Consider the following 15,077-nt stretch of genomic DNA (forward strand, 5'->3'; position numbering starts at 1 on the left):
GATGGAGGGGGAACATACACCAGAAACAAATTTGATTAAACGCCACCAGGATTTTGAGGAGGGAGAGAGGTTTGAGAGTTCAGACTTGAGATGAGAAAGATGTTGTTTTCTGGCTCTCCTGAGGGTAGATACACACTTGTTCCGAGCTTTGTGGAAGGAACTGAGATTGCCCTCAGTTGGATTTGCTTTCCATGACGCAAAGGCAAGTTGTTTCAGGACAACTGCCTCGCCACAAGCTTCAGTAAACCAAGGGCGGGAGGAAGGGTAGGACAACTGAACACGAGAGGGGATAAATCTGTGCATGAGGGAGAGCAAGTTTCTTTGAAAGAATTCCGAGGATGAGTTGATGTTTGAGAAAGTAGTGATAGGAGACCAGTCTGTAAATTTGATGGCTGCTCGGAGACCCTGCCAGTCGGCTTGAGTGAAATGCCAGACTCGACGGCGGTGAGGTGGTTCTCTGATAACAGCCAGAGAGATGTCCACTTTGACAAGGACGTGGTCAGAAGAACCAATTGGAGTGAAGGAAGAGCAGCAGATATTGTCAGGGAAATTTGTCAAAATCAGATCCAGAAGAGATGGAGTACCATTGGTTGAGATCCGGGTCGGGAAGTTGACCGATTGAGTCAGTCCCAATGAGTCGCAGAAAGCTTTTGCCGAGGTGCCATGGCAGGTGAGAGAGGTACCCACACCTAGCCAACTGGCGTGATGACAATTGAAGTCACCACATAAGAGGAAGAGAGAGTTTGGATGAGAAGATAGAAGATGGTCCATGTTTTCAGATAGTGAGGTGTAGATGGAGTCATCACTGTTCGGTGGACGGTACAGTACACATATAAACATGAGGTGGGAGTTGAGGGGAAGCCGAAGCCAGAGGTATTCCTGGGGGTGTGGGGGAGTGAGAGCAGTGCATGGAGAGTGAGGAATAGAGTCTTTGATGAAGAGAGCAACTCCTCCACCAGGGCGAGGCTCAGGTCTGTCATACCGTAAGAGGGAGTAACCGGGGAGAGATACTTGGGAGTCAGACACGTCTTGGGAGAGGAAAGTTTCTGTTCGGCAGATAATGTCTGGTTTGTCAGTGGCAACCTGTATGGAAAGATCTGAAAGGTTTGAGCGAAGGCCCCGGATATTTGAGGTCCACACTTTTAATTAAGAGGTAGGGGAGGAGGCTTTGGGTATGTGGCATCAACTGTTAAAATTATCACTAAATCATTTCACATTGCTTGGACAATGCATTTTATTCATTAAAAGTTGACAAACATGTGTTCATCACGGTGGGGAATGAGGGGGATGGAGAAGATATTGTTGGTTACAATCAAAACAAAATTTAAGTGATCAAAAATAGGGGTTAGACACAAGAAGAAAGGTAAAAGGTCAAAAACCAAATGGAATTACAATGTTGAAGAAGAAAAAAGGTTGACGATCGAAGAAACGAGAAAGACTCAGTGGAGTGCATACCTCACCAAGCTTAACAGTTTACATTTTATATCCGACTGATATGTCAGATCTGGATCCAGACCTGAACCAAAATCGAACCGGTTTGACCTTGTCATTGAACCAACTTATCCACTAAAGTTTTGTCCGAATCCCTCAACTTTTTTCAGATGTTGTGCTACATGTATCGTTTTTGGCCTTCATCTCTCAATGGTGAAGAATCGCTTTAGAAATTGCAGTATCCAGATCCAGATCTTCACCAAAATCTAATTAATTCACCTTTGTCACACACCCAAGCTGTCCACCAAATTTGGTCTGAATCCCTCGATAACTATCCTGCTCACAGACAACTAAAACAGCAAACAGACAAACAGACAGGGTGAAAAAAATAACCTCCATCCACGTTTGGTGGTGGAGGTAAACATAAAAGGCAGTTTTGTAAACAATAAAAATTAAAAAAAAAAATGGGAACAATGAAGCAAGACCAACTGGTAAACATGCTGGGCACAGGTATCTGCAAGCCCTTCCTACTCATGGTGAACCACCTGTCATGAGGAAGGTAAAACAATGCACTGCCTGCTCAGGGATGAGTATGCATCCGGGGCGATGATTGGTACAGTAACAAGCATGAGCGCATAATGCCCCAAACCTCTGAAATATTGATGCAGCTTCGATTATAGAGTTCAGAGGGCAGGGAGTGATATAACAGGTTCTGTTAAATCACAAGCAGGGGATTGCATGATGGAGTACATATCTGTTAAGGCAAGATATTTGACGTGACTTTTACGATCTGGAGTTATGAGAGGTCTACGATTCTCAAGTTTTTTCTGTGCTGCTTACGCCTGGGAGTCATTTCTGACCTAATGGGATCTGGCTAAGATCTACATGGTAGTAGAGTTGCAACATATAATGAATGTGTCCTTGCGAGTGAGTGTCTGGCCTTACTCCCAATGCCTCAGCTTACTAGATGGCGCTTGGAAGAGTGCATACCTCCACGCAGCTGAACAGTTTACATTTTAGATCCCACTGATAGCCCGGATCTGCGTCCTGACCTTAACCAAAATCGAATCGACTTGTTCTTTTCAACTACCCTAATCATCCACAACTTCTTGAAGTATCATGCTATACTGTATATCATTTTTGAACCTATCTCTCAATGGTGATAAATCATTTGATAAATTCTAGAATCTGGATCCAGATCTTCCCCAAAACCTAATAAATTTGTCCTTGTCACACACCGAACCTGTCCACCAAGTTTCATCTGAATCCATCAAAAACTTGAGATATCCTGCTCACAGGGAGATAAACAGAGGTGAAAACAAAACGTCCACCATCCACCTTCAGGGGTGGAAGTATTAAGCATGCCTCATTTGGTTTCATTTATCCTGGATATTCTCCTTTCATGCTCCTTGACTTTCTAATTTATTTCCACCTCTTTTCCTCAATTAAAACCACCCCAAAATAAAACCTTATGGAAGTCGAATTTTTTTTTTTTTGATAATTCTGTTCTTCCTTCGATCATCCACTTTGTTTACAAACGTCAGTCTATGATCAAGGAACTGCTTAATTTCAATTGAATTGTATATTTCGAACATTGTGGAAAACAAATCAGAACACAACCCTGCAGTTTAGCAGTACTTTGCCTCTGAATTTGGCAAATTGTACGAAATCTCATCCCGAGTGTACACGCGTAAAGAGGAGTAAGTTACTTGTTTTAGTCTGTCTACGTGTCTGGCAGTCATACAAAATTGAAAATGAAAATCATTCCAAAGAAGGAAACTTACTGTTGTTATGGATGGCATAAAGGACACAAACAGGCACGAATAACTCAGTTAACGTGCCAAATAAGCTGATGTAAAAGAGTGCATGAGTTGCAGTAAACTTCCAAAAAAAAAAAAATTTTTTTTTCTTTTTTTCTACAGCCTTTAAAACTTTTATTTTATTTCGATTGAATTACATACTTGAACACTGTAGAAAACAAACTGCCTTCTTGTCACTTTCAAAAACCTTCCGTTTTGCAGTACAGTACTTGGAAAAATATTTACACTGCCTTACGTCCTGTGGGCAGAGTAACTGAGATTCAGCTTTTAGACAAAATGGTGGCATCTGGAGCTGTTTGTTTAGTGCAAAACATAAAGCAACACGTTAAAAGACGCTTTCCATGTCCATTTTCTCAAGACTGCATGGGGTAAAGTGTTCTATGTGAACTCTTGTGCCTCCAAGTCACCCTCTATTTTGTAACTGTAACTGTACTCTACCTCCCCCTTCCCCCTTCCCCCAAAACCCCTCCACCTTCTCTCTTTCCACTGTTCGTTTATGTTGTGGTCCATTGTGTTCTAGTTCCTCCACAAGCATAGACTCGACACAAACAAACAAACAAAAAGCAATTGGGGAATAAAGCATCCTTCAGAGGAAATGTTCGTACATGGAAGCTATTTGGCCCATCATGTTTTTCCATATTCAAACCCAAGTACGGTACTCACATCTGTGAAAGGTGGAGAGATAACCAGTTTGTTAATCCTCTTTGTGCCAGACGGAATGCATAAGGTCTCACCAATGGTGCTTGTCCTGAACCATGATCTGGGCCGACACCCCAGGCTTCATGTGCCATTGAGATTAGTTTTCCTTCTGCCAATCCACTATGATATTTACTTCCAAGCATCACACCATCTTCACTTGGGCAGTGTTTCCATTGGCACTCACCCATTCAATGATGTACACCGAGCCAGTTTTTGTAATTGTGCTTTTTGAGGGAGAGAAAGTGATTGGCCCACTGCCCAACCCTCAATATTGAATGCCACTACACCAACTCCTGCATGGTTAGTATAATGACCAGTGGTCTAATCGGCTCATATACCTTCACAAGGCTATTCTCATTTCTGTTTATTCAACCCATAGATGGCGGTAGTAGGCATATTTGATGGGGTTCTGCACTCATCATGTTGCAGTACTGTCTGAAGTCAATGTGGCTGATATAAGAAACCGAACTGTGACATTCAGCTTGGTCATGTTCAGATAGTAATACCTACTCAAAAATTTACCAGGATTGCTTGTTCCGAAGCTAGCATCCATATCTAGCTCAGCTGATTCACAAACTAGTGGACATACAGTACCCAATAGCAGTCAGCACTGCCGGGGTAAGTGCGAATTACGACGGGTGTTCAATAACTTCAAGGAAGAGGAGACCAATTATTACCTCTGCCACCGAAGGTGAAGGAGGTAATGTTTGTACAAGAAATGCCCTGTATAGTTTTCAACATTGATCTACCACATTATTTGCAGAGTATTGGTGCTGCCAAAGCAGTTTCTTAGCAAGCGTTATACTGCGTGGTTTGCCATTGTCTTCCCAGTGTTTGTCTATACTCTATCCATCCTTCTAAAATGTTTAATGTGGAGAGAGGTTGGGGGGGGTTTAAGTCTGGTATATACAGTATCTCACAAAAGTGAGTGTACACCCTTTACAAAAATGTACATATTTTGTTGTAACTTTTTACTTAGATGTATTATAAACACAAGACTCAAAGAAATGATAGAGTAGACATTCTGTCATACATGTACAGGCCCAAAACATTTATTCTGTGGAAACAATGTGGCATACTGGGCATATCTGTGAAAAGGGGGAGGGGGGGGCAACAAAAGTGAGTACACCCGCTGTACTTTCTCACATTGAAGCGTTATTGTTTTCAGTATTTTGTATGTCCACCATTGTTTTTGAGCACAGCAGCTATTCTACTTGGTATGGAGTTGGCCAGTGTTCCACATGTCTTTGCTGGGATCCTGTTCCACTCCTCTGCAATGACTTCTCAAAGTTGCGTAATGTTGGACACCTTTCGTCCATCAACCTTACATTTCAGGATGCCCCACAGGTGTTCTATTGGGTTTAGATCAGGTGACATGCTTGGCCACTCCAATACATTGACCTTCGACATCTTCAGAAAGGCAGTTGTCTGCTTGGAACGATGCTTCGGATCGTTATCGTGCTGAAATACAGCTCCTCTACCAAGTTTTTACAGGGAGGGTAACATCTTCTCATTCAGGATGTCACTGTACATCGTAGAATCCATGTTTCCCTCGATGAACTTGAGCCCTCCAGAACCGGCAGCACTCATGCATCCCCAAACCACGACACCACCACCACCATGCTTGACAGTAGGAATAACACACTTGTCTTGGTACTGTTCCCCAGGTCGCCGACAGACACGCTGCACTACATCAGATCCAAACAAATTGATCTTCGTTTCATCAGACCAGAGGACATGTTGCCAGTAGTCCAGGGGCTTGGATTGATGTGCTTCAGCAAACTGTTTGTGAGCTTTCTTGTGGCTCTGCTTCAGGTTTGCACACTAACAGACTGGCCAGAAGCTGCAGAGATCTCTTCAGCAATCTTGGCGGCACTTTGTCGTCTGCCTTGGAGGGCTAGATTCTGAACTTGGCGAACAGTACGTGCAGTCATCTTTGCTGGTCTGCCCTGGTGAGCACAACTCATTGTTGTACGCTTCTTGGAGAACCTCTGGATGACCTTGGCCATGGTGTTGGGGCTTACTTTCAAAGAAGCACAGATCTTCTTGTATCTTTGGCCATCTTTATGTTGGGCAACGATTAGATCTTTGACATCTTTCGAGAGCTCTTTACCATGAGGAGCCATGCTGCTTTCTCAATGGCGATTGGTACAGTATTTCCTATGCAATTATTTCTTCAGCAAGCAGATCGACAATTACTGCATTGAGTACACTTCTTCACTTTTAACATACCAGGGAGGTTGCAGCTCTATGGACATTGTGTGTATTGCTTGGTGCATATTTGTACCTTTAACACTCTTTGACTTAAATATGCAGAAAATGATGAAAATGGAAGCTATTTTACCATGCTCGACTTACTTCTTGTGGAGACAATAGCAGGGGTGCACTCACTATTGTTGTCTCCTCTTTCAGAAATATTCGTAATATGCCACATTGTTTTTATGGAATGGCAGTTTTGCACCTGCATACATCTTGCAGAATGTCTACTCTGTCATTAACTTTCAGCTTTTGCTTCGAGCAAAGCTGCTTAAAAAGTTACACTGAATTATTTACATATTTGTGAGGGGTGTACTCACTTTTGTGAGATACTGTATATGTATGTATATATATATATATATATATATATATGTTGTTGTTTGTCTTTTGGGTGCTCCCATTAGGGGTCGCCAGAGCGGATCATCTGTTATGATCCGCATGCTGATTTGGCATAGGTTTTACTCCGGATGCCCTTCCTGACGCAACCCTGGTCGCCTCTTACGACACAGGGATAAGGATTGGGTTTCACCATGATTCCGGGCTGCCCTACACCCTCTCATACGCGGCCAGTGCAGAGCTCCCGTCCTCAAGCGATCCTCCAACCCAAGCCTCCGAGTAGCTGGATTACAGGCGCACGCCACTACGCCCGGTATACACACACACACACACACACACACACACACACCTGTATATTTAAAAAAATAAAAGCATTTATTGGATTATTGTGCATCGTTCGTACAATTTTTTTTGAACTAAAGTTTGTTTTTTGTTTTTCAAAGTTTGGTCTGACCATCCCTGATGAAATAGCTCTTGGTGATTAAGCTGCCACCGAAACTATCGGGTCTCTGGAAGCCTACATTCCTTTTGGAGACATTAAGGATCACAAAGTAACTTGGGCAACAGCATGCCCTCATCTTGGACATGAGAACAAATCACATCAACCTTTGCTCCACCAAAGAACCTGAGCAACACATTGCGTCGAAGTTTGTAAACTGACAGTTCATTCATTGTTAACCTTTTGCCATCAACAGCAGCGTGAGGACAATACATAAAGAAAACTGCGATTTCCAATGTCCATCGGCCGATAACGAGTGTAAACACACTGTGTGGACAGAGAGAGAGAGAGCACGTGGAAACGCAGCTCACCTGGTCTGCTCGGCGCTGGACTCCTCGCTGGGCGACCCTGCTCCCGGATCGTACCCTGACCACTGCCACGGCCACGGCCACGGCCACGGCCACTGCCACGGCCACTGCCACGGCCACTGCCACGGCCACTGCCACTGCCACGGCCACTGCCACGGCCACTGCCACGGCCACAGTCGGATTTGACAGACTCCATCTGAAAGATTCAGTGTGCACAACACCGGCACAAGCTAACTGCGGCGAGTCATGCGGTTTTCTCAGAAAACACGCGATAGGCAGAACAATGGCACATGACGTCATATCGTGGAAGGGAATTCGAGGCTCCACCCATCAGCTGGCCATCACCGTGCACAACGTAATTTCAAGGAAGGAGTGTTTTTGTTTGTTCCCTTTACACTAAATGACAAACAAAATCAGTGAGTCCCAGAAATGGTAAGTAAAACCATAGCTGAAGCTTTAAATTTTTTTTTAAGTTGGAGTAACCCGTTCGAGGTTCGTGGATCAGTGTCCAATGGTTCGAACCTGGCCGAGTCCCACCGAAGCCTTTATCAATGGTACGTGCTGTTTGCCTGCTCGATGCTCAGCATTTAAAAGGAATACAGCATGGACAAGTGACCACAGGTTGACAACCATTTCTCAGGCTTTTTCTGGGCCTCATGGACTCCTGCATTGAACTACGTTCCCGTAGGCACTATCATTAAAATTTCAAAACCCTATATGTATTTATTTTATGTTATTTTCTAATAGCATATATTAATATGAACTCATAGCTTTTGGAATTTTTGAAAATGACTGAATATTTTTCGAGATATTCAAGTTTTGAATTTTCAATATATCGGCTGTATTTGGGAACAATTTGTAATACATTTATTATGTAACGAGTTGTGTCCAATACCCATTAGGAAATTGTGTAAAAATAACACAAAAATAGATACAATGTCAATAACGTGCTTTATTACAGGAAAAAGACATATAAAACTATATATCAGCATTTAGGAAATATTGTAAGCAATACAACCGAAGATAAATAAATGACCTTGGGAATGAATATGAATCAGTAACAATACGATTAACAGAAACACGGGACATTTCAGTGTGTCATAAAAACATTGTGACAAGTGCTTATGTTTACAAATATTGCATTTAACTGGTCACAAGACTTCACAAATATGTTAATATGGACATAATAGCGAACGCAGTGAGCTTCATACTTAACGCGTGCACATGAGAGAATAGGAAGCAGCAGCAGCAGCAGCAGCAGCAGCAGCAGCAGCAGCAGCAGCAGCAGCAGCAGCAGCAGCAGCAGCAGCAGCAGCAGCAGCAGCAGCAGCAGCAGCAGCAGCAACAACAACAACAACAACAGCAACAGCAACAACAACAGCAACAGCAACAACAACAGCAACAGCAACAGCAACAACAACAACAACAACAACACCCCTGGAGATTTGGAATCCGTGTCGTCGGCTATGACCTTTTGCTTCTGGTTGTTTTTAAATGCTGTGCGGTGTATAAACACGATTGGGATTTATTTCTATCTTGTGAATATTACTTAACGCGTGCACACGAGAGAATAGGAAATAACAAAAACAACACAATACCCCTGGCAATTTGGAATCCCTGTCGTTGGCTATGACCCTTTTGCTTCTGTTTTTTTTTTGTTTCTGGTTTTTTTTTTCCGGTTTTTGTCACGGGGAATGATGCATGCCAGGAGATAAAGGCATCGTCGGAGACATGAAAGACCCAAATAATATCAGACATGGTGTATATTTCCTCCACTGATTTTAATAAAAATATCTCCCACATCATCAAAAAATAATTTTTAATCGTGATTTACGTTATTTCATCGCTGATCCCGAATCCAGGCCAAAGTAACTGGAAAATGCGTATACAGTTTTGAACAAGTTATAGGTAAAGTCAGAAGCAAATGTAAGAAGAATACTACGTTCACTTCTCGTATTTATTTTTTTTAGATGAGATCCTGTTCTAGGCGTTGTAGTTGTCGTTGTGAAGGTCATGTTGAGGATTTTTTTTTTCAGATGAGATCCTGTTCTTGGCGGTGTAGTTGTTGTTGTGAAGGTAATGTTGAGGTATAATGTTAAGGTAATATTAATTTTTTTAGATGAGATTCTGTTCTAGGCGGTGTAGTTGTCGTTGTGAAGGTAATGTTGAGGATTTTTTTTTCTTCAGATGTGATCCTGTTCTCAGCGGTGTAGTTGTTGTTGTGAAGGTAATGTTAAGGTAATATTTATTTTTTCATAGCAAAAAGACTTTAATTTGATATATTTAAGAAGCGAATGTAAGAAGAATTCTACGTTCGCTTCTGGGCTTTGCCTATTCCATATTAAAGATATCTCACGCATCTTCAAAAAATAATTTTTAATCGTGATTTACATTATTTGATCGCTGATCCCGAATCCAGGCCAAAGTAACCGGAAATTGCAGCATCGAATGCAAGAAGAATTCTACGTTCGCTTCTCGGCTTTGCCTATTCCATATTAAAAAAAAATAATCAACAAATATTCGTACAGTTTCTTTCCAAAGTGAAAAATAAATAATATATACAATGAATAAAGAAAGGATGGCTTGTAATATGTGTGATTAGAGCAGATTATTATGTAAAAAATAACGAAAATAAACAGGTGCGCAGCCATCTTGGTCTTGAATGGATAAATTTCCATTTTTTTCAGGCCTAAATAAAGGCGATTTTGGACCGCAATTTTCTCCCCTTGGACCTGACCTTCCCCATATAAACTAGATATAAAAATGACCAGTGAGTATTTAGTTTTATGCTCGTCTTTATCTTTTACATGCTGCTTTCAAGGAATATGCGATATATTATATGACAATTTTTGCTCACCACATAACGTTAGGGCGCCCCGCCATTTTGGAAATATGCAAATCGACTTCAGAGTGACACTGTGATGGTTGAAAATAATTCGGAATCGCATCATATTATTTTTTTAACATGTTATACGCTATTTCTTTGCATTACCGCCAATTTGTAAATATGTAATAAAACGCAACGTAAAAAACATGGTCACATTTTGCAATGGCGCCTTGACGTCACTATTTTCACCGCAGCACCCCTGGCGAGTACGGCAGTGCCTACATTATGGGATGGACAGACGACACTCAAAGTAGACAAAAACAAATAATTAATAAATGATTTATGATAATTAAAGTGCTCAGAAGGTCTGACGGTGATAGTAGTCACGGATGGTCACAAGGCTCGAGAAACAATAAGGGGAGGAGCCAACAAGGAGAGGAGCCAGGAATGGGAGGAGCCAAATGAGGTGAGGAGCCAGGAATGGGAGGAGCCAAATGAGAAGGAATTAAAGGCCAACGAGAGAAACAGCCAAAAAGTAACCGACAAAACGAAAAATAATATGCAGTACACGATACATCATATATCTAGGACGCATGCGCAGAATTAAGGGGTGAAAAGGAAGACAACACCAAATTCGGACCAGCAAGTTTATTCCCCGGTATGCACGCACTCATTGCCATGAAATATCTCCTGGTACACGGGTACGTTACCTGGGCAAACAGGCACTGGTAATTACCTGCTCAAGGATCAGCACTGGAATTCCCACTGCCAGGAAGATACCTTATGCAATAGTCATGAGCTGCCAACTTCTCAGCCCAGCAATGAATGCGTGTGGAGAGAGGCCTGTGGGTCATTTCCCTGAGACTCATTGAACAGGGACTGTAATAATGGTTTGTGGTCGGTTATGAATTGAAAATGTCGACAGAAGAGTAACCAAGAAAACGAAAAATCAAATGGAATACACAAGACATCACACAACAATGCTCGCATGAGACAACCTGCTTACATCATCATGGGGTTCATAGCCCAACGTTGCCATCAGCTCGAACGGGTGCTGCTCGGTTGGCCGTTTGTCCACCCCATTCATGTCATCTGGCCAATTCCTAGAAGGTGCAAATGCAAGTTAGATCTATCACATGGTCTGGCTGAGCAAAAAGATGATCAAAGCTATTAGGGTTTATATCCTTCTTAACACAACCATATACACAGTCTTCCTCCTGACCAATTATGGCAGTTATCACACCAATACAGTCATGTCTGATGGACAAGTCCTCCAAGGCCACAACACATTGCTGTTTTTCATAAGTACAGCATGTCGTTTATTTCATGTAAAAACTGAAAAGATTGTCCACCATTGTCTAGTAAGTCCACCATTGTCACTCATTGTACTCGTACAAGTCTCACAGCTCAAACATCAGCTTCACATCATTCCATGAGTCTACAAATGAAAGCATTTACAGGAGGAAATTTATTTACCTGTCCTAAAGTCAGGTATCATCATACTAAGACATACACAAGTTGGTGTCTGTCTGTCTTGTCTGCACGTCTGTGGCCGATGCATTCAGTCGTTACTGGGACAATCTCAATCAAACTTGCCAAGGGGACGAAGGCTCATGACAGAAAGGTTGTAACTGCAGTCTCTAAGCTGTTTAGCTTGGGTTCGAATCTCGAACCAGCTAAAAACTGTCATTCTGTGGTGTCACAGGCAACACGATTCATCAATGTGTGTGCTGTCCCTCGGATGGACGTTGGGTGTCCCATCTACAGGCATTGGATGATGGACATCAAGTCCAAATTCCTGCCCCAATTACTGCTGGGGAAAATGCTCTATGGGATTGATGTCCAGTGATTGGGAGGGCCAAGAAAGAGGGATAACTCTGTCCTCGTGCTCATAAAACCACCCAGTGACAACACATGGGCCCTGTGGTCCGGATTGTGGTCCTTAAAGACTCCCCTCCCAGCAGGGAAGAAATGCTGCATCATGGGAGCAGATCATCGCTCAGGCCGGTAATGTAGCATGCTGCATCAACCCTGTGTTCCAATGAAATGAGCGGACCCACGCCATGCCCAACATTGGCCACAACAGCCAAAGGTCTATAACATAACAGCCAACCATAACAGCCATAATGACACAGCCAAAGGTCAACAACTTTGTCAAATTTCTATAATTGTCAATTTTCATCCGATTGACTATAAATTTGAAGAGGATTTGCATATTTGGTCATTGAATTCAACCTCTAATTATTTTAAGGTCAAATTTGTTTGATGGATTTCACAAATACCATGCTACGCACATCATTGTTTTTTTGTTTGTTTTGTTTTCCATAGTCGAGGCTCATGGAAGAGCTGATACACTGAACAGATCAGGACATACTATGATGAAAAAGGAGCAGCAGTGAGAGGGGGGAAACACCAACAACAGAGTCGAAGACCAAGATAGAGGCAGGCTTGGACAAACAGTGGGTGTGGGGAGGAATGAGGGGCAGGAGAGGATGCACAGGGTGGACAGGATGATGCATGGGGTAGACAGGAAGGGCACAGAAGGAAACACCAAGAAGGAAAAACTTTAAATTTGGATGGAGGGAAGATTGGATTTGGGGAATTAAAAAGAGGGCAGAAATTATCATGGTTTTGGATTGGAAACAATCTGAGATGGTGGTGAACAGCTGTCTTGAAGACTTGGAGGGAAGAATGAGATTGTAAAAAACGTGAATGTTGGTTCCACAGGTGTGAAAAAAGAGAAATGAATGAGTGGCAGTGAGCAGTGATCCTGAATTTTGATAGTTTCACTAGAAAAGGGGAATGATGGTGGACAAAGCCCAGAAATAGCAGAGGGTGCAAGACTAGAAAGGAGGCGGTAGAAGACAGAGACTACTGACCTGTCTGCAATAGTGGAGTGATAGGCCCATAGACTCAGCTTCATCATGGGAGATTCCAATAATCTTGAAGGCCTTGGTTTCCACTGAATCCAGCTGAGCAAGATGTGAGGTCGGAGAACCAGCCCGGAGAGGGCAGCAATATTCCATTAAGCTGCAGATGAAGGCCTTGTAGATAGATAGTTCAGGTGTGCCAAGGAAGGACTTTGTACGAGTTGGAGGAGGGTGTGGGGAGGGGGGCTGCCAGATGGTCCTTTTGGCGAGAGGAACAGAGTGTGAGATTTTTCAGGATTGAAAGTCATGTTCCCATTGTTTGACAAGCTTGTGATATTGTCAAGCGTTGAAGAGAGGGAAGAGGCTGCAGCCTTCCTGTCTGAAGGATGAAGGATGTCACAGCAGAGGGTGGAGTTATCAACAAATAGATAAAGGGGATTTTCCAGAGAATCAGTGTGATAATTTAAGAAGATCAGGAATAGGACAGGGCCCAGAACACTGGCTTGGAGCACTCCAGCCTTGACAGGCAGATGAGATGAAAGGATTCCGTTGAGAGCCACTTGTTGGTTACGAGAGTAGAGGAAGTCAGTAAGCCATGTGTGGAGTTGGCCTTGGATGCCATAGGCAGAGAGTTTGGAGAGCAAGATAGGATGCTAGACTGTATCAAAAGAATGAGATATGCCCAGAGAGATGGCCCAGGTCTCCTGTCTGACATTGAGGGCCTCTATCCATTGTTGGGAGTTGAAGCAGACGTCCAAGTTCGAGTGACCTGATCTGAAACCAAATTTGTGATCTGAGATGAAGTTCCATGACCTTGCTGATGACTGGAAGTAAGCTGATAGATCTTCAGTCTATAGTTAAGGGGATCAGTTTTAGCACCTTTTTATGTAATGCAGTGATGTTGCAAATGACACGGTGAAAAGGGAAGAGGGAGGATGTTTAAGAGCAGCAGATCAGGATTTTAAGACATGTGAGTTGATTCCGTCCAGTCAAGAAGCAGAATCAAGAGTCGAGGGTTGCCAGAAACATCTCCACCTTCTCAGGTGCAAAAGACACAGCAGAATCCAGGAGCAGTTGGGTATGATTGGGTATGGTGGGTTCCAAGAGTGAGGGGTTGGGGACGCAAGATTTAAAAGCAAACAGAATTTAGGCAGTCGGCCTTCTCACAAGCCACACAGCTGTGAAGCTATTTGAAGATAGGGAAGGGATGAAGGGGGAGCATACTTCAGAGATAGACTTGAAAAGGCATCACCAGGTTTTAGAGGAAGAAGACAAGTTTGAAAGTTCATTATTGAGGTTGGACATATGTTGTTTTCTGGCTCTCCTGAGAGTGGACACACTGTTGTTGTGGACTTTTTGGAATGCACTGAGATTGCCTTCAGTCGGATTTGCCTTCCAGGAAGAGAAGGCAAGTCTTTTCAGAGCAACTTCCGCACCACAGGATTAAGTGCCGAAATGTTGTCAAGCAGCTTTCAGGTACTCTATGGCCACCAAGGTATGGAACAGTGGCAGTGCTTCTCAATAGTTACACTCCCATATGCGTAGTATTGGAATACCTGGCAACTGTGAATGTTTGGCAACTGACGTGGAACAAAAAGTTGAGTGCCAAAATTAAGCCCCGTTTATCCTTGACAAACTGAGCAATCTGGATTCAGCTACACTCATTGTTATGAGGAACACAGTCATAGAGTGCTTTCGCCAGACCAATCCCGCTTCAAGAGACCAGCTTTCATGTGAATGGTGCAGTGTCCTTACTCGAGTCGCTTATTGATCTCACTTTCTATCTCTGAAAGGACCATCTGGCAAATCCTCCTATAGATCCACTTTCTTAACAATCCTCTTGAGTAAGTTCAGTCATTCAAACTCCTGGGTCTCATTATCAGCCATTATCTTTCTTGGGAAAACCACATTTCAAAGTTGGCCTCCAAAGCCAGCCATTGACTGGAGATCCTCCGTCGTACAAAGTCCTTCCTTGGCACACCTGAACTCCCATCCACCAACAAGGCTTTCATCAGCAGCTAAATGGAGTAC

The 15,077-nt window shown here is 42.9% G+C and overlaps 1 protein-coding gene and 2 pseudogenes across 2 annotated transcripts in view; 1 reads left to right on the forward strand and 2 right to left on the reverse strand.

Annotated features, from left to right (window-relative positions):
• The window catches only part of LOC147030672 (NFX1-type zinc finger-containing protein 1-like), a 141,163-nt pseudogene extending 133,560 nt beyond the window's left edge, over positions 1-7,603 (reverse strand). Inside the window, exon 1 of the transcript XR_015056470.1 lies at positions 7,353-7,603. The product of XR_015056470.1 is annotated as an NFX1-type zinc finger-containing protein 1-like (transcript). The remainder of the gene's footprint in view (positions 1-7,352) is intronic.
• LOC147030673 (signal recognition particle RNA) lies at positions 6,719-6,857 on the reverse strand (annotated as a pseudogene).
• Positions 7,594-9,272, forward strand: LOC147030674 (uncharacterized). Its single transcript, XM_085874943.1, has 2 exons — positions 7,594-7,903; positions 8,586-9,272. Exons 1-2 carry the CDS (start codon positions 7,779-7,781, stop codon positions 8,980-8,982), a joined length of 522 nt encoding a protein of 173 aa, XP_085731069.1. The 5' UTR covers positions 7,594-7,778; the 3' UTR covers positions 8,983-9,272.
• The last annotated feature ends 5,805 nt before the right edge of the window (positions 9,273-15,077 follow it).

This window comes from Eptatretus burgeri, chromosome 3 (genome assembly GCF_056783735.1).
Source record: "Eptatretus burgeri isolate ZD-2024b chromosome 3, Ebu_testis_v1, whole genome shotgun sequence".
Classification (NCBI taxonomy): domain Eukaryota; kingdom Metazoa; phylum Chordata; class Myxini; order Myxiniformes; family Myxinidae; genus Eptatretus; species Eptatretus burgeri.

Coding starts and splice junctions, on each gene's coding strand:
- LOC147030674 (XM_085874943.1), top strand. CDS start 7,779: ATGGTAAGTAAAACCATAGCTGAAGCTTTAAATTTTTTTTTAAGTTGG. Junction 7,904..8,585: donor CACCGAAGCCTTTATCAATG/GTACGTGCTGTT, acceptor ATGAGAGAATAG/GAAGCAGCAGCAGCAGCAGC.